Source organism: Myotis myotis, unplaced genomic scaffold (genome assembly GCF_014108235.1).
Source record: "Myotis myotis isolate mMyoMyo1 unplaced genomic scaffold, mMyoMyo1.p scaffold_m19_p_2, whole genome shotgun sequence".
In the NCBI taxonomy this organism is placed as follows: domain Eukaryota; kingdom Metazoa; phylum Chordata; class Mammalia; order Chiroptera; family Vespertilionidae; genus Myotis; species Myotis myotis.
The window spans coordinates 210,351,065-210,368,649 of NW_023416324.1; the positions used below are offsets into that span (position 1 = coordinate 210,351,065).

The following is a 17,585-nucleotide window of genomic DNA, read 5'->3' on the forward strand; positions in this document are numbered from 1 at the left end:
GCACAACCCATGGACACAGACAACAGTATGGTGATGGCCAGAGAGAAGTGGGGGCAAGAGCTGGGGAGAGGGGACAAAAGGAGGGAAATAGGGACATCCTATATAATAATAATAAAAGGCTAATACGCACATTGACTGAACGGCAGAATGACCAGTTGCTATGATGCACACTGGCCACCAGGGGGCAGACACTCAATGCAGGAGCTGCCCCCTGGTGGTCAGTGCACTTCCATATGGGGAGTGTCACTCAGCCAGAAGCTGGCTCATGGCTGGCCAGCTCAGTGGTGGTGTCAGGAGCCTCTCCCACCTCCGTGGCAGCACTAAGAATGTCCAACTAACGGTTTAGACCCGATCCCTTGGGGACCTAAGCCTTTAGTCGGACATCCCCTGAGGGCTCCCTGGCTGCCAGAAGGATGTCTGACTGCAAGCTTAGGCCTGTACCCCCCGGGGAGTGGGTCTAAGTTGACAGGTGGACATCCCCCAAGGGGTCCTGGACTGTGACTGCATGCAGGCTGGGCTGAGGGACCCCCCTCCCCCCCCCCCGTGCACAAATTTTTGTGCACCAGGCCACTAGTATAAAATACAGTGGAAATAACCTTTGGTATGTGTGTGGTGGGTCTTTAATCCCTGGAAATTAGAGTCACAGTTCTTATTGCCCTCCAAACCACATGGCAGACACAGTCACAAGGTGTAATCGGGCAGCTGAGCCTGCAGGGCCACAGACCCACAGGTGGCGGCAACGAACTGAAAGCCACAGCAGGCTGCCTGGAACCTAAAAGTGCGCTTTGTGCTTCTACCAATCCCATTAGGCGGGACTAAGGTACCTTCCCATCACAGTATCTTTCAGCCTCTGTACAAGTCTCGCCTCTTCCTTGTGAAGCTGTGCAAACATAACGGGGCCTCTCAGTTGCCCAGGATCCAGTTCCTCCAGTTAAACGCGGAGTTGGAGCCATGGGTCAGTGTCTTCACAGGGGGGGCCACCAACGCCCACTTTCCTTCCTCTTTATTTTCCTCGCAGAAGCACATTCCCAGAGAAGGGATCTAGAGGAGAGTTACATCACTTATTAATACTTGATACCAAGTCAATTGATTTTAGACTCATTCTAAAGCCAACGGACAGGTGCGCCTTGGAGGCTGGCGTGATGTGCCCAGACTGTCAATGCTGCCTTGACACGTAACAGGGCAGTTCTTAGAGGGGTAGGGGGGCGCCCAGGACAACGGGAAATGGGGATGCTATCAACTGGGGATGCTATCCAGTGGGGGGAGGTCAGGGGTGCTGCTAGCATCCCACAATGCACAGGACACCCCCAAACAAAGTGTTATCCCGTCCACGTGTCTGGGGTGCCAGTGCCAAGGCTGAGAACCCTGTCTACCGTTAGAAGAGTGCCCTACAGTCTCAGATTTAGCATCACAGAAAGATCCAGGTGATGAGTTTTCAGACCCCCGGGAAAAAAACGACAAAGTGGAACTTGAGGCAACTCCTTCATCTGTGAAATGAACGTGTTGAAGTAGATTTTTTATTTGAAGGCCTTTGCGTTTACCTGTTTTGCTTTCCTTTCCTTACTCTCCCTTTTTAATGTCTAGAAATTCCTTGGTCAGACAGAATTTGCAAAAGTTCCATCACACGGGAGTGGTGGGGGGTCTAAGTGGAGGCTAGTGTTGACTCGGGGATGACCCCTTCCTTCTGCTTAGAGAGACTGGGGGGGCGGGTGTGATGGTGGGTGAGGGGCACGCAGCAGAGCCTGTTTCCGGCTGCCCCTGACTAGAAGGCCCAGGGTTGGGCAGAATTCCTTGATGAATTTCTGACCCGCGAGAGCAGCTTATTTGGAGGTGGGGTGGTGTGGACATCAAATCATCAGCATAAGAACGTTGCAGGCCCGGCCCGTGTGGCTCAGTGGTTGAGCCTTGACCTATGAACCAGGAAGTCACGGTACCATTCTCAGTCAGGGCGCATGTCTGGGTTGTGGCTCACTCCCCAGTAGGGGGTGTGCAGGAGGCAGCCGATCAATGATTCTCTCTCATCATTGATGTTTCTCTCTCTCCCTCCCTCTCCCTTCCACTCTGAAAACAATAAAAATATATTTACAAAACAAAGAGAGTTATGGGAATTTGGAAACTCAAGGCTGGCATCTCCAGAAGGGAGGCCAAGGGCTGGGGTATGGGTGGGGATATGGTCACTAAAAGGAACGGGTTTTGGAACAGCAGCAACATGCCATTCTCGCCAGCACCTGCGTGTGCAGCGCTGCTGTCTGTGGGGAGACGGGACCCCCAGGAGACCCGGGGCTGCGGGAACGGTTGCAGCGGTCCATGGGGGCAGCACAGGAGCACACGGGGGAGACAGTGATGACTGCAGGAGTGACAGCAACACTTTTTTCCAGAAGTGTCCCAGTGTGGCCTGGACGGGGGGGGGGGGGGAGGGGGGGGGGGCGGGAGGGCTCAAGCAATGCATGTGGACACTGGTCAGCTGGTGGTCCTGGAACCCGGAGAGCTCAGACATATCGGGGTCATACTTGGGAAACTCCACCTGGACAAGCTTCTCTCAGGTCCAGAGGGAACTGGAACAGGAGAGAGCGGGCACGCGTGGCACAGATGACCCAGCGTCTCAGGTGCAGAAGCTCTTTGATGCTCTCCAGGTGAGAGAGGAGGGCCGGGAGGGGCTCAGGGAGACAAGCGACTTGCGCAGGCACAGAGCCCATGTGTTTGGACTCCTCTGCAGCCCCAGGCCCCTCGGGGCCGGGCGACACCTTGCTGCCCACACCTGTGCAAACAAGCTGTGGCCAGTGGCACCATGATAATTTTGTGTGACGGAATCATGTCCAGGACTCGTCTCCTATCACAGCTGTTGTCTACACACTGTCCTCCCAGCCTCAAGGCCATTGTCAATTCCTTAGTCAATTTGATACAAAGACAAGGGCAGAGGGCGCATCTGACCCTGGGTAGATTGTGGGGGCAGGGGCAGGGGGTGGGGTCTCAGTTTCTGAGTCTTCCCTCTCCTCAATTCACCTCACTAACCGGATAAAGCAACCTTTGCCTTGTTGGGGACGTCCCACAAGTTGGTCCAAGTACCCATTATCCTTCTCGACATGTCTGTCACCGGTTTGATTTTTCCAGAACTGTTGACACAGCCCAGCCAGCCCCGAGCACTCTGGCAGCTACAACAAGCTCTGTGTGTCCCATGGCTGGATGGCTCCCAAGGCAAGAGGCGGGGGGGTGAGGGGGTGGGAGTGGGAGGGTGTGGGGGTGTGTGGTTGGGATTGGGGGAGGGGAGGCATGGGGGGGGATTTCCTTTCTGCCTCCTGGGTCCTTAGAGCAAGCCAGTCCAGCTGTTGTCCTTTCTCTTTTTATCCAAATTGCTTACTTCTTACTGGACCATCTGTTCAACTCCGGGAGTTGCAAGGAATTATCCTGTGGACTGACCTTTAAAAAGCCCCATGTCTTTTTTTATTTTTATAAAAAAAATATCATCTTGGCAGCAAATGGCCAGAGTTGCCACCCTGATGATCAAGATGACAACCTCGCCCCCCAGCCCCCTGCCCAAGGCTGCCCTGCGCATGAGAGCTTGTGGGCACAGTCTCAGGGGACAGGCGGGCCCCTGCTGCCCTGCGCATGAGAGCTTGTGGGCACAGTCTCAGGGGACAGGCGGGCCCCTGCTGCCCTGCGCATGAGAGCTTGTGGGCACAGTCTCAGGGGACAGGCGGGCCCCTGCTGCCCTGCGCTGTCAGGACGCTTGTTGTCATTCTGAGAAGGGCCTGTGATGACCCTGCGTCCTTGGGCTGCCTGACTTTGTGGTCCGAAGAGGAAGGGCGGGCACATACCTTCCTCACCAGCTGGGCGAAGTCCGAGCAGTCCCGGGGCGGCAGCCTGAGCAGCGGGCGCGTGCAGGAGTCCAGCGTTGAGCCGTGGCCCACTATCAGGATGACGCCTGCTGGGAAGAAGAACAGCTCAAGGTCCAAGCAGGCACAGGGAGCGCCTTTCTTAGACTGGAGGTGAAATACCACCTCCCAGCACAGCACCCTAGCACCCAACAGTTCCTGGGGTGAGGCTGCCTCACGGTGCCCCCACACCTTGAGAGGCCCCGGGGGTAGAATAGGTGTGGCTGGTCATGGCTCCGTAAAGCAGTCCCGCCTCTCATGGTAAATGGCTGGTTCTTCAGAGGGTATCACATCCTCAGGCAGGGTCTGGGGTGGGACCTCGCGGGGATGTGAGCCAGCAGCGGGCTCTGAGCCACCACCTCTCTCAGGACATAGTGGTGGCTGCCGCCCAGCCTGATCCGATTAGCTTGAGGACTATCAGCCGGCTGATCCGATTAGCTTGAGGACTATCAGCTGGCTGATCACGATGAGCCTGCTGATGACTCACGGTGGGTAAGGACACCCAGAGTCCACTAGCTGAGTGAGTCTCCCTCCGGTGACAGGACCTGGGAGCCAGAGCCAGGGCAAAGCAGAGCTGGGGAGGCTCACCCCCTGGGAGTCAGGGAGGTGTCTGGGCCGGACTCACCGGCTCCACCTAGAGGAGGAAATCAGGCCAGCGCGCCCTCCGAAGGCCAGGCTGACACAGAGCAGCCCCTTCATGTCAGTCACCTCCTAATGTGACTACAGATCCTCCACTGTGAGCCCAGACTGAAGGTCCGATCTTCTCTTCCTGTGGTATTTCCTATTAATTTCACGCTCAGATCTTTGGCCTCCAGTCTCATGGTTGGGTGCTAGGGTGCTGTGCTGGGAGGTGGTATTTCAGACCCCACGGGAAGGCAAGGACTTAGCAGATTACGTAATGCCTGTGAAGGGCCCACCAGTGCCAGGGGATGGCTAGGTATGAGCGTTTACCTCCAGCCCAGCTGGACTTTCTGTTGCTTCCACACCTCTCGCCCTCCTGCCTCGCTCATGGGCCCTCCCTCTGGGGCGCATTCACCTCCCAACCCTCCTCTTCCTACCCAGGGCCGCCTCCTCAGGGCCCCGGCCACTTGCCACACGCTTGGACCGAGGAGCTTGTTCCCTGCGGTGAGCAGCACACACGGTGCTCCGTGGACATCGGAGCTGACGGAGCCGTGGTCCTGCATCTGAGTTCCCGAAGGACTGCAGGGGGCCCTTGAAGGGGGCTCATCCCTGGCACTGACATTTGCTGGTGGCGGAGGCTTGCAATGGGACAGCCAGAGAGGGGTGGGTGGGTGGGGCCCTGAAAGCTCAGTGAAAGGCCCTGTCACTTTCTGTCCTCTGATGTCCTGTGGCAATAACTGTAACAACAGGTGTTTGACAATTAATCAAATGTCACTGCGGTGTGGTTCCCCGAAGTACGTTCTCCAGGTTCAGATCGGTCAACAGGCAATGCGACCATCCTCAAGGCCAGGCGTGTTCGGGTGCCGGGTTCGGCCAGGCTTGGGGTCTCTTCCTGTAGACGTTTCAGTGACTCTCTGGGAGGGGCCAGGTGCTCAGCTGCCACCCGTGCTCCTTGTCAGAAATTCTTCATCCCCGGAGCATCGCCGGGATGAGGGACAGGGACGGAAAGAGCGCAGGTGGGAAGCGGGCCAGTGGTCTCGTACGGACTCTGAGACTCTTCTCCGTGTCATTAATATTCCTCATGTTCCAGATGTTGGTGCCCCTCCGCCAACAATATTCAAATTCCTCGAGGGTAGAGTGTGTCTTCTTCACTTAGACTGCCCACCATGTTTTGTTGGATGCTGGACACTTCGCTGTGTTCAAGACATGCTTGCTGACTTCAATTTCTAGAAAATTGACTTCTAACTTGTTACTATGGACATTTCCAATACACACCAGAGAAGGGTCTGATGGAACCCCACATACCTGCCATGGAGCTCCAACAGTTGCCCACATGTAGCCCATTTGTATCGTCTGTTCTCTACCCCAGTATTATTTTAGAGTACATCGCAAAGATCACGCAGTCCCACAATGTACCTCTGTTTGCACCTCCAAGTGACAAGGACTTTGCATCTGTACACAACCATCCTGCTATTCTCACACCTAACAAAATTTACAAATATTCTTTAATATTTCCATATTCTAAACCAGTGGTCAGCAAACTCATTAGTCAACAGAGCCAAATATCAACAGGACAACGATTGAAATTTCTTTTGAGAGCCAAATTTTTTAAACTTAAACTATATAGGTAGGTACATTGTTATTAACTTAATTAGGGTACTCCTAAGGCTTAGGAAGAGCCACACTCAAGAGGCCAAAGAGCCGCATTTGGCTCGCGAGCCGCAGTTTGCCGACCACGGTTCTAAACCATATTCAAATGTCTCTAATGGTCGCAATGATCTACAGGCGTTTTCCCCACTGTCGAGCAAACATGTCCTGACATTTGGTTGTTCGGTTCCGCGTTTCTGTTTCCTAAGAGTCTGGCACAGGTGGTTTGTGTTGATCTCCCAGTCCTGGGTCCTATGGGCTCTCAGTCCTAGAACTGGGGTCCCCGGGCCTAAGTGGCAGGGGAGTATGTGTCTACGGGCTCAGTTACCGCAGAGGCAGCGATGTACCACTCTGTTCCTGGGAGTGGGGAGGAGGTCGGAGAATTATCAGGTTCAAAAATGGCCCTGCCTGGCTGGTGTGGCTCAGTGGTTGAGTGTCAACCTATGAACCAGGAGGTCATGGTTCGATTCCTGGTCAGGGCACATGCCCAGGTTGTGGGCTTGGTCCCCAGTGTGGGGCATGCAGGAGGCAGCTGATCAATGATTCTCTCTCATTGATGTTTCTATCTCTAGCTCCCTCTCCCTTTGGCTCTGAAATCAACAAAAATATGTTTTAAAATATGGTGCCGTTTCCAGTGGTAAGACCCCAACTCCTGGGGCTGCTCATCCCGAGCCCGGCGGAGGCACTCACCGTCCTGTGGGCAGCTGCTGACGACCTGTTCCACGCTCACCGCACACCTGTGCACATACTCATCGTAGCTCTCCGCGGGCAGGAGGGAGGCGATGGGGAACGCAGGCCTGTGGGGGAGAGAGGGAGGGCTGCCACCCTGGCCTGCGTGGGAGTGGGGATGGGGGTGGGACCTAGAATTGCGCTGTGGTGACTGGAGAGGGAGTGCCTGCTCCAGGCTGGCTCTGCTCAAGGCTCCAGTCTGTGTTCAAACCTGGCAAAGGGCTGGTGTTCAGACCCACGTGCATGTGCATTCTCACTGAGCACCACAAGGGGCCTGTGATGGCAAAGAGCCAGCCGCTGGCAGAGAGCGACTCAGGCGCTCTCTTTGACCAAACTCGGAGCCCTTCTCAATTGGCCCGAACTTTCTGCTTTCATGCTTGTCCCTGTAGGGTCCATTTTAGCAAGAATCCTGCTAAGTCAGTTTAGCAAGAATTCCCCACCTGCATATCTGATCCCTCTTCCTGATATCCAAGCAACCCCTTCCCCCAACCCCTCCCTGTCTGACCATCCTGGTCTGCCTTTAGCAGGAATCCTGTTAGGTCAGTTTAGCAAGAATCATGATACCCTCTTAATATTTTCTCCCATCTACCAACTCTGCACCCCGCTTGTCCTAATAGCATTCCCAGGTGAGTCCAATCTCTCCCACCAGCACAGCCCCTATTGCAATGGTCCCTCCTTACCGTCTTTAACAAGAATCGGAAAACCCAGCACAGGCGCCGTGAGAAGCGCATACCTGTACTCGGTGCTGACATTGAAATTCGCCTCCTTCAGCTCCTCCAGGGTCATGAGGGCCGGGGTGGTTTTGCCCGTCTCCCATTTGGTCCATTCAAAGATGCCGGGCTCCACTTTTATCTTTATTTTTCTCTCCAGTTTGAGCTCTGCAGTCAACAGAATACAAGTGTTTATCTTTTTTAGTGTCTGTTTTGGCTTTATGCAAATAAGACTCTTCCTAGGTCTAAATAACACCTTTCAAAAATGTGATATTTTTTTCTTGGCCAATATTGTTTTGTGATCACCCAGGGTTCTGCTATTTCTGAGACAAAAACCACGAGGTAGCTGGAAGGTATCCAAGGAGTGATGACCCTCTGTCCACCAGGGAAGGACAGCCTCCCAGTCTCCCTGCACCACCAGCAGCAGGTTGCCCAGTGCAAGCCTACAGCCAGATCAACACTGGGCCTCGCTGTGGGTCACGGGTGAGAGCCCACCAATAAGGACTTGGCCAATACGACCCACGGAGAGGATGGAGCTAATCGTGGGGGGTGCTAGTCACATGGGAATGTCTCCTGACAAACACACCGGACTGAGCACAAGCTGACGGATGGAAGGGAGCTGTCTTCTGGGACGTTCTAACTCCTCCCAGCTCACCCTTCCCAAGCACTTTATGGCTTGACCAAAATGCCTATGAAGTAAGACCATCTCTTTTTAAGTGGAAAAAAACCAAACAAAACCTTAATGCTTTTATTTGAGATGGAAAAACTACATTAAGCTCAAATGCTGGCAATAAAATCAGTTCTCAAAGGACCCAATGGATGGGTCCTTTGCAAGCAGGTTTAGAATAGAGTGAGCCGGGCTGCAGGCCCCTGCGTGCTCCCCGGCTGTGAAGGGCTCCCGTCCACTGAGAATACATCACACAGAGGAGCAGTCAGAAGAGTTTGCCAAGTGGGGCTGGCCATGCTTCCTTTTCAGGACATCTTGTAGGCCGCTGCTCTGTGGTCACACTTTGGGAGGTGGTCCATCTGGACGCTCACGGACATGGCATTGAAATAAAGTCTAGCATGTTAGTGTCTCAGATGTCAGTCTGAAAAATGGGTTGGTCATGTCCGAAGCCCTATGAAGAAGGCTCAGCACCCTTGTTTTTCTGAATTAGCAGAGGATGTGTCAACATGTGCCCTTTAACAGGCATATTAATAATAATGATAATAATATTCTTCCTTCCTTCCTTTCTTTTTTTTTTTAGGGAGAGCGGAAGAGAGAGGGAAAGATAGAGAGAAACATTGATGTGAGAGAAACACATTGATTGGTTGCTTCCTACATGAGCCCTGACCAGGGCCCGGGCTTGGGAGGAGTCTGTAACCAAGGTATGTGCCCTTGACTGGAATTGAACTCAGGACCCTTTGGTCTGCAGGCCAATGCTCTATCCACTGAGCAAAACCAGCTAGGGCAATAATATTCTTATTATCCCAATATATAAAAAGCCAGGGGCCCTCATGACTGAAACAACTGGACGGACAACCAAACAGCAGGCTGCATGGGGCGACAAGGCTGGCAGGGGGGTTAGTGAGGGATGACCAAACGACTGAACAGCAGGCTGCATGGGGCGATCAGGCTGGCAGGGGGGAAGTTGGGGGTGACCTAGCCAGTGGAGGGAGCAGTTGGGGGCGACCAGGCCATCAGGGGGACAGTTGGGGGTGACCAGGCCAGCAGTGGGGGCAGTTAGGGATGACCAAGTTGGCAGGGGGGGGGGAAGTTAGGGATGATCAGGCAGGCAGGCAGGTGAGCAGTTAGGAGCCAGCAGTCCTGGATTGTGAGAGGGATGTCCAACTGCCAATTTAGGCCCAATCCCTGGGATCGGGCCTAAACTGGCAGTTGGACATCCCCCGAGGGGTCCTGGATTGGAGAGGGTGCAGGCTGGGCTGAGGGCATGAATTTTGTGCACTGGGCCTCTAGTATAAAATAAAAGTCAACTCTAGTGGTCCCACCAGGATTTTACTCCACTGAGCTCACCTTTTTTCTCTACTATTCACCTCCCCTGGCCTCTAGCTCCCCACCTTACCTGGCTTACAATTCACAGTCAAGGACCCTCATCCTCTTGTGTGCACCCCCAGCTCCTCTCCCCTCTCTTGCTTTACTGCATTCACTTCCTGAACTCGCGCGGAGTTAGACCCAGCTCTCCATGTCATCACCCGGAGGAAGCCCCACGCCCAGCTGATGGGTCTTGGTGTGAAGTGCTCCCTGACCTCAGTGGGCTCTGTGTGCTGCCCAGTGGCCATCCTCTATTTCCAGGCCAAGTCTTGGCCCCTCTCCCTGATAAGATCTCATACCTTCAGAGCTCCTCAAACCTGCAGTGGCCCTCCCCTTTCTCATGCTAGCTGGGGACCTGACCCCTGTGTCTCTGAGAAAGAAGAAGCCAGCCCCTCCTCCACATTTGCCCATCTGCGGCGTCTGTGTCCACCTGCTCTCCCTCTGTCCTGCCACCGTGGAGGGCTTGCTGTCTCTGGCATGGTGAATGACATCATGTCCCTCCTCCCCACACAAGGATGGCAGGGAGGGTCCAGAGGGAGGAGCAGAACCAAGGCCCCCCAAATAGCTGCCCCTCCGGGCAGGCAGGACTGTCCTTCCTCCTGCGGGGGAAGCCCAGCAGCTCTGCCAGGGGCTCTCTGATACACATCAGCCTCTGATGGTGCTGGACAGCTCCCAGCAGCGGAGTCTCTTGCCCTGGGAGTCATGCTTTTTGTATCTGGAATGACCACCGCAGTTCCCAGCTCTCTGGCTTTCTGAATGCTCCTCCCTAAAAGGTGTTTTTTTGTTTTTTGGTTTTTTTTTTTTTTTTTAAACAGAAGCTGCTGAAGGTGGACAGCGTGATGACAAGCTTCGGTACTCAGTTACAATCCTGGCATAGAAATGTGAAGGGGCTCAGAGCCTGCTAACAGCTCTGAGAGGGCTGGTCCATAGTTGTCTAGGGCTCAGGTGGCCATTCATTGCCTCTCATCCAGTTCTCTCCTCTGCTCATCACCCTGTCCCCTTGGAGAACAACCATGAGGTCAAGGCAACCTGAGCAGCTCCCTGAGTTCTCACCCACCTTCCAGGATGTGTTTGGCTGTCTGCACACAGCGGAGGGCCGGGGAGGCGAAGACAGAGGTGATTCGGATGCCGCTGTCCAGTAGTGCTTCTCCTGGAAAAAAGCAGGTGGGAAATGCCTCTGTATATCTGTAACTTCCCGAGGTGGCAGCTCCGACGGAGGCTCACCACCTGAGGAAGGCAGGACCTAAAGTGGCTCCAAGATCTCCACGCCCTGCTGTACACACCCTGGGCATTCCCTAAAGTACACGGAGCCTGGGAATAGGGTGAGGTGGCACTCTTGTGACTATGTTATATTCTATGGGAGAAGGGAGGTCACCATAGGTGGCCTGACCCATTCAGGCGAACCCATTAAAAGCAGAGATTTTCTCCGGCTGCCATAGGGGTCAGAGAGATTCAAAGGCAGAGGGATTCAACATGTAAGACACTCTTCCGCTGGCTTCCAAGATGGAGGGGCCACGTGGCAAGAAATGTGGGTGGTCTCTCGGAACTGAGTGTGGCCCTGTGCTGACAGTGGAATGAGGACTTCAGTCCTACAACCACAAGGAACTGACTTCTCCACAGCCTGATGAGATTGAAACTCTTCCAAGAGTTTCCAGATGGGAACTCAGCTCAGTAACACCTTGAATTCAGGCTTTGAGGCCCTGAGCAGAGAACCCCGCCACACTGTGTCTGCGTGTCCGACCTACAGAACTGTGAGCCAACAAGTGGGTGCTTGTTAAGTTCCTGGGAGCTTGTTCTGAAGGGATGGAAACCGGAAGCTCATGGAAGCACACTGTGAACCACACTTCTTCTTGCAGCATTAGAGGGCCTCATCCTCGGTAAAGAAGGGGACCTCTTCAGTAGAAGCACTAAAGTCAGGAGGTTCTAGTGGATACTGTCATGGGCTGAATTGTGTCCCCCCAAATTCATATGTTGGAGTCCTAACCCCCAGTGCCTCAGAAGGTGGCTTCCTTTGGGGGGGGATGGGTTCTTTACACAGGTGATCAAGTTAAGAGGAGGTTATGAGGGCAGCTCTAATCCAACCTGATTGCTGTCCTTATAAAAAGGGGGAAATTGGACACAGACACAGATCACATAGGAGAAGACGGCCATCTGCAAGCCAAGGAGTGAGCCTGGAGCAGGTCCTTCCCTCACAGCCTCAGGAGAAACAAACCTGCCCACACCATGATCTCTCCAGAACTGTGAGACGATAATTTTCTGTTAATGAAGCCACTCAACCTGTGGTGCTTTGTTACGGCAGTCCCAGGACACGAATACAGAGGCTGACAATTGCCCGCATATCTACCCATTCACAGATACTCCCAAATACACACATGGAGACTGTGCAAACTTCCAGGCGAGAATTTAGGCATGAAACACAGAGCTGCAAAGGTACTTTACAGAAAGGACACACATACCCACACACAGTACACACAGACACACATACACACATGGTATGTGCACGCACACACAGACCCACACACCATACACAGAAACACACATCTACACCACAGTGTGCGGCAGGCAAAGGAGCCCAGGCAGGGCTGTGGGGGGCAGGTCACACTAATCCGTGGGAGTCCCAACCGTGTCATATCCCTAACTCCATGTTAAGTGACCTCACATCAGTGATCCTGACACCAGCCTTGGTGTGAGCACACTATTTGCACAACTGAACTCAGCAAATGCTACAGAGCTATCCTGCCTGCCCAGATGGCCAGGGACTAAATGTTTACGTCACACCACGGTGGCTGGGGGGGCAGGGGGCAGGAACACCAGGTCCCAGTGAGTTGCTTCTGTTCACCAGCTGTGTGACTCGGGAAGCCCACGTGCCTTCCTGGGTCTAGACTTGAGTTTCTTACTTCATAGAATGAAGACCAGATGAACCCAATGGCCTCTTCTAAAAAAATCCATCATGTGGAACCAGAACCCCAGACATAAAACAAAAGCCCGAAGTGATGGACTTTGAAATAAAATCAAAGAGGAGATGTGTGTGTGTGTGTATGTTTTTAAATGACACCCTTAGTGCACACAGTGGTCACTAATTTTTTTCCTTCCCTCGCCATTCTTTCCATACCTTTCGTTCCTCCTGAATTCCTCAGCCATCTGTTCCTGAGTCAAATCGCTGAGCTTCCACATACTAGCTGTGTGACCTTGGGCGTCTTACTTAACCTCTCTGTGCTCCAGTTTCCTCATCAGCAGAGGGGGGGTTAATGCTACTACGGACCTCAAAGGGCACAATACTCATTAATGATAACCATTGCCATGATTACTGTTACTATTCCTAATAGAATGATCCCTCCCCCCCCCCCCCCCCACATACCTGCTGTTCTGGACTGGAAAATTCCACAAGACGATAATGGCGGGTCGTTTTCAAAGCCTTTGATGCCATTGCTCCGCTGGGGCAGGCTGCAAGGGAAGTTCAGGTCTGGCCGGTAGTACTTCCCTAAAGCACACATACGCACCAGACGTTTAGTTCCCTCGAGTTAGCGCCAGGACACTCCCAAGATCAAGGCCCACGTGAGAAGCATGGTCAGCATTTAAATTGTTACCACTGTGTTTCAATCAAATGCGTTCTACAACGTGGATTCAATTCGAGGAGAAAATGCTGCTTTAATGCGCACACAGTTCCTCAAATACAGGAAACTCAGGTTCCAGCCCCAGATCCCGAGACCCTCTCTGTCCTCTCCTGACCCTTCCTGAAGATTCACTCAGACAATTTTCCTGATGAAGAGCCAAGTGTCTCCATGACTGATAGAGCTTAATTTGATAAGAATCTCAAGTTGGCATTAATTAATTAGTGAAATTTGACCATTCCTATAGCTTAAGTGTGTCATATTGCTGATGGGGACGGAATCCATATGGCCAGAGGTGCCCTTGCTTTGTGCATTGTTCAGTCAATCACTTGAGGCGAGACTGGAATCTAGGGATTCCTTGGACTCTCTCCCCCAAACCCCCGTCCATGGTTCACTTAGACCTGAGCTTTAATCTGACAGTCAGGTGCAAATCCTGGCACCATCAGTTACTGGTTGTGTGATTAGAAGCAAATAACTTAATCTTCTTTATCAGTTAAAGGGCAGTGGTTCTCAACCTCGGCTGCACATTAGAATCACCTGGGAATCTTTTTAAAATCCTGATTTCTGGGCCTCATCCTCTGGAAATTCTGTTTCTTTGTTACTAATGTTGTGGCCCCACCCCATAACAAAGAAACAGAATTTTCGGAGGATGAGGCCCAGAAATCAGATTTTAAAAAGATTCCCAGGTGATTCTCATGTGCAGCCAAGGTTGAGAACCACTGGTTAAAGGGGGAATGTTTCGATGAATCATTGAGATAATGCTCAGAACCTGGCTCCCGTAAGAGGTCAGTAAGAGGTCGGTCTGATCTCATTGTCAAATTATCCGTCATCCTACAGAGGACACCACTCCACACCAAGACCTCACCTCCTCCCAAGTCACCCCCAAACCTGGTGCAAAGGGTTCTAGCAGCTCAGCTCCTTTCCTGCAACCCATGTACACCACATGGCAGCGTCTGACTACCCCACACCAACCCCCTCAGCATCCTAGCCCTTCGCCAATGCAGAGGCAGGCAGTGGCTAGTTTGCATGCTGTGATTTTAGTTTTCATGCATGATTTTCCTGAAAGCTCCCTCACTGGAAATTCCATTGCCAGAAACTGTCTGAACCATTGACTTTAAAGGCCATTAAAAGTCTGTGCTTTTGTTGGCTACTCGAGAGCGATGAAGGGGGAGGAATGGGTAGCCCCGATGCCGGCCAGCTGTGCTTCCTGGCCTGTAGGTGACGGAGAAGTTGCCCAGGTAATGGCCAATCATCTCAGGCTTGATATCCACCTGGTAGAAGGACTTGTGGTTGTACACGCCCACCTCGCTGCCCACCATCTCCTGCAGGATGATCATGTCCTGCAGGTGCACGTGCGTTTTCACCTCCGCAGGCTTCTCCATGGGCGGGCCTCCTTCTGGCCAGCATGCAGGGCTTCAGCAGCGAGCGCTCCTTGCTCCTTGCTGCTTGCTCCTTGCTCTTTGTTCTTCAGGCCAAGGCTCAGCCACCACAGTGCTGGGCACTGCACAGCTGCATCAGCTGCTCGCAGGGCCGGTCAAGCAGCTGACGGAGACCCACGCCACGGTACGTGAACTTGTGGAAGGTCCGCTTCTTCTTCTGCTCCACATCCCCCATCTTGTTGGTTCTTTGGAAAGGACCACCCACTCTTTTTAAAAAAATGCATCTTTACTGTTGAAAGTATTGCAGGTGTCCTCCCCACACCCTACTGACCCCCTCCACCCAGCTCCCTTCCCCTTCCCAGGCCTTCCCCACACTATTGTCTGTCCATGGGCGATGCATATATGCATGTAAGTTCATTGGTTAATCTCTTCCTGCCCCCCTTCCCTCTGAAATACTTTAGTCTGTTCCATGCTTCAATGTCTCTGGATCTTTTTTGTTTATCAGTTTATTTTGTTCATTAGATTCCACATATAAGTGAGATCATGTGGTACTTGTCTTTCTCTGACTACCTTATTTCACTTAGCATAATACTCTCCAGGTCGCTCATTGCTGTCTCAAAGGGTAAGACAGCCTTCTTCTTCTTCTTCTTCTCCTCCTCCTCCTCCTCCTTCTTCTTCTTCTTCTTCTTCTTCTTCTTCTTCTTCTTCTTCTTCTTCTTTTTTTACAGCTGCATAGTATTCCATTGTGTAGATGTACCATAGTTTTTGTTTTTATCCATTCATGTACTGATGGGCACTTGGGCTGTTTCCAGATCTTAAGTATTGTAAATTGTGCTGCTATGAACGTAGGAGTGCATATATTCTTTCCGATTTTTTTTGCTTTCTTAGGATATATTCCTAGAAGTGGGATTACTTGGCAGTTCCATTTTTAGTTGAGAAAGCTCCACACTGTTCTCCATAGTGGTTACACTGGTCTGCATTCCCACCAGCAGTGCACTAGGGTTCCTTTTTCCCACATCCTCCCCAGCACTGTTGTTTGTTGATTTATTGATGATTGCCATTCTGGCAGGTGTTAGGTGGTTCCTTATTGTCGTTTTAATTTGCCTCTCTTTGATGATGATTAGTGATGTTGAACATTTCCCCATATGTCTCTTGGCCTTTTGTATGTCCCTTCAGGTCTTCTGCCCATTTTTTAATTGGAGTGTTTGTCTTCCTTTTGTTGAGTTGTATGAGTACTTTATATATTTTGGAAATTAACCCCTTATCAGATGTATCATTGGCAAATATGTTCTCCCATACAGTGGGTTCCATTTTCATTTTGATGATGGTTTCTTTTGCTGTGCAGAAGCTTTTTATTTTGATGTAGTCCCATTAGTTTATTTTTTTCTTTGTTTCCTTTGCCCTAGGCCAGTGGTCAGCAAACTCATTAGTCAACAGAGCCAAATATCAACAGTACAACAATTGAAATTTCTTTTGAGAGCCACATTTTTTAAATTTAAACTATATAGGTAGGTACACTGTTATTAACTTAATTAGGGTACTCCTAAGGCTTAGGAAGAGCCACACTCAAGGGGCCAAAGAGCCGCATGTGGCTCACGAGCAGCAGTTTGCCGACCACGGCCCTAGGCGATGTATTGGTAAAAATTCTGCTCTGTGAGATGTCTGATATTTTGCTGCCTATGGTTTCTCCTAGGATTTTTTATGGTTTCACAACTTACAGTTAAGTCCTTTAGCCATTTTGAGTTTATTCTTATGTATGGTGTAAGTTGGTGATCTAGTTTCATTTTTTTGCATGTACCTGTCCAATGAGCCCAACACTATTTATTAAAGAGACTGTTTTGACTCCATTGTATGCTCTTGCCTCCTTTGTCAAATATTAATTGATCATAATGGCTTGGGTCTATTTCTGGGTTCTCTGTTTTATTCCATTGATCTATGTGCCTGTTCTTGTGCCGATACCAGGCTGTTTTGAGTACAGTGGCTTTATAGTTTAGCTTGATATCCGGTATTGTGATCCCTCCAACTTTGTTCTTCTTTATCAAGATTGCTGCAGCTACTTGGGGTCTTTTTTGGTTCTATATAAATTTTTGGAGTATTTGTTCTAGATCTGTGAAAGTAAAGGCCTTTATTAAATGCCAAAGTATTAGCTGTGTTTGCTTCTCTTTTTTCTTCAAAGAGAAGGCCCATCAGTTGTGTCATCTTCTCAAAGGCTTCTTGGATTCAGAAGATGTCAACCTGCTCCACTTAGGTTTTTTGCCTTTGGTGACACTTTGTGGTCACTGCTAGAGGCAGAGAGCAGAGCTCAGAAGACCAGGCCATGGGGCAAGGTTGGGTTCTGACGGAGTGGGGTCTACAGAATAGGGGGTGCTCTGGGCCAGCACCACTGGGAAGTCAGTGGCTCTATGAGGGGGTGAGTGCTTAGGCCAGAAGTGAGAAGAAATCAGGAGGAAAACTGGAATCAGAGGAGAGGCCAGCAGCGCCCCCAAATGCCCTGTTGTCATTGATTAAACAGCACAGTCTGTGACGTGCAGATGAATTAGACTGTGAGCACTCACTTTATCAAGGGGTTCTTTATCCTGTATAAAGACCCACCAGGAGTTTCCTTTAAGCTGTTGCCTTAAAATATTTCAGTGCCTTAAAATATTTCCCCTAATAGGTGACTTGATCTTTTGTCTAGATGACCAAATACTCTTCCTCACATCCACCTATTGTCCTACTGTTTCTTTCCTGAGATTTGGTGTCTCTACTTGACCTTGTTTCGTAGAGACAACCACAGCACTACCTCTGTGGGCTCTTAGGGGTATATTCAGTCATGATGTCATCTGCTCAGAATTTTCCTGGTGTGTGCTGGTCATCTGCCAATGGTTTTCCCAATTCATTTCCTCCTTTCTTGGCCTGCTGGGCTCCTGGAGGGATCCCCAAAGGCCGGACTAGCCCAGCTTCTGTGAATGGATTTTATCACTGTGTTCATTCAATACCTTCAT

General features: G+C 51.4%; 1 protein-coding gene and 1 pseudogene across 2 annotated transcripts in view; both read right to left on the reverse strand.

The window, feature by feature from the left end:
• Positions 1–602: 602 nt before the first annotated feature.
• Positions 603–17,585, reverse strand: part of UBASH3A (ubiquitin associated and SH3 domain containing A) — a 42,512-nt gene continuing 25,529 nt past the window's right edge. The window contains exons 9-14 of one of the 2 annotated variants that reach the window (XM_036351433.1): positions 12,970–13,092; positions 10,669–10,761; positions 7,603–7,747; positions 6,831–6,937; positions 3,816–3,922; positions 603–1,041 (exon numbers count right to left, since the gene is read on the reverse strand). In XM_036351433.1, the coding sequence (XP_036207326.1) occupies positions 904–1,041; positions 3,816–3,922; positions 6,831–6,937; positions 7,603–7,747; positions 10,669–10,761; positions 12,970–13,092 (713 nt within the window). In that variant the 3' untranslated portion in view covers positions 603–903. The remainder of the gene's footprint in view (positions 1,042–3,815; positions 3,923–6,830; positions 6,938–7,602; positions 7,748–10,668; positions 10,762–12,969; positions 13,093–17,585) is intronic. The other variant, XM_036351434.1, reaches the window with a different exon arrangement.
• LOC118676880 lies at positions 14,370–14,836 on the reverse strand (annotated as a pseudogene).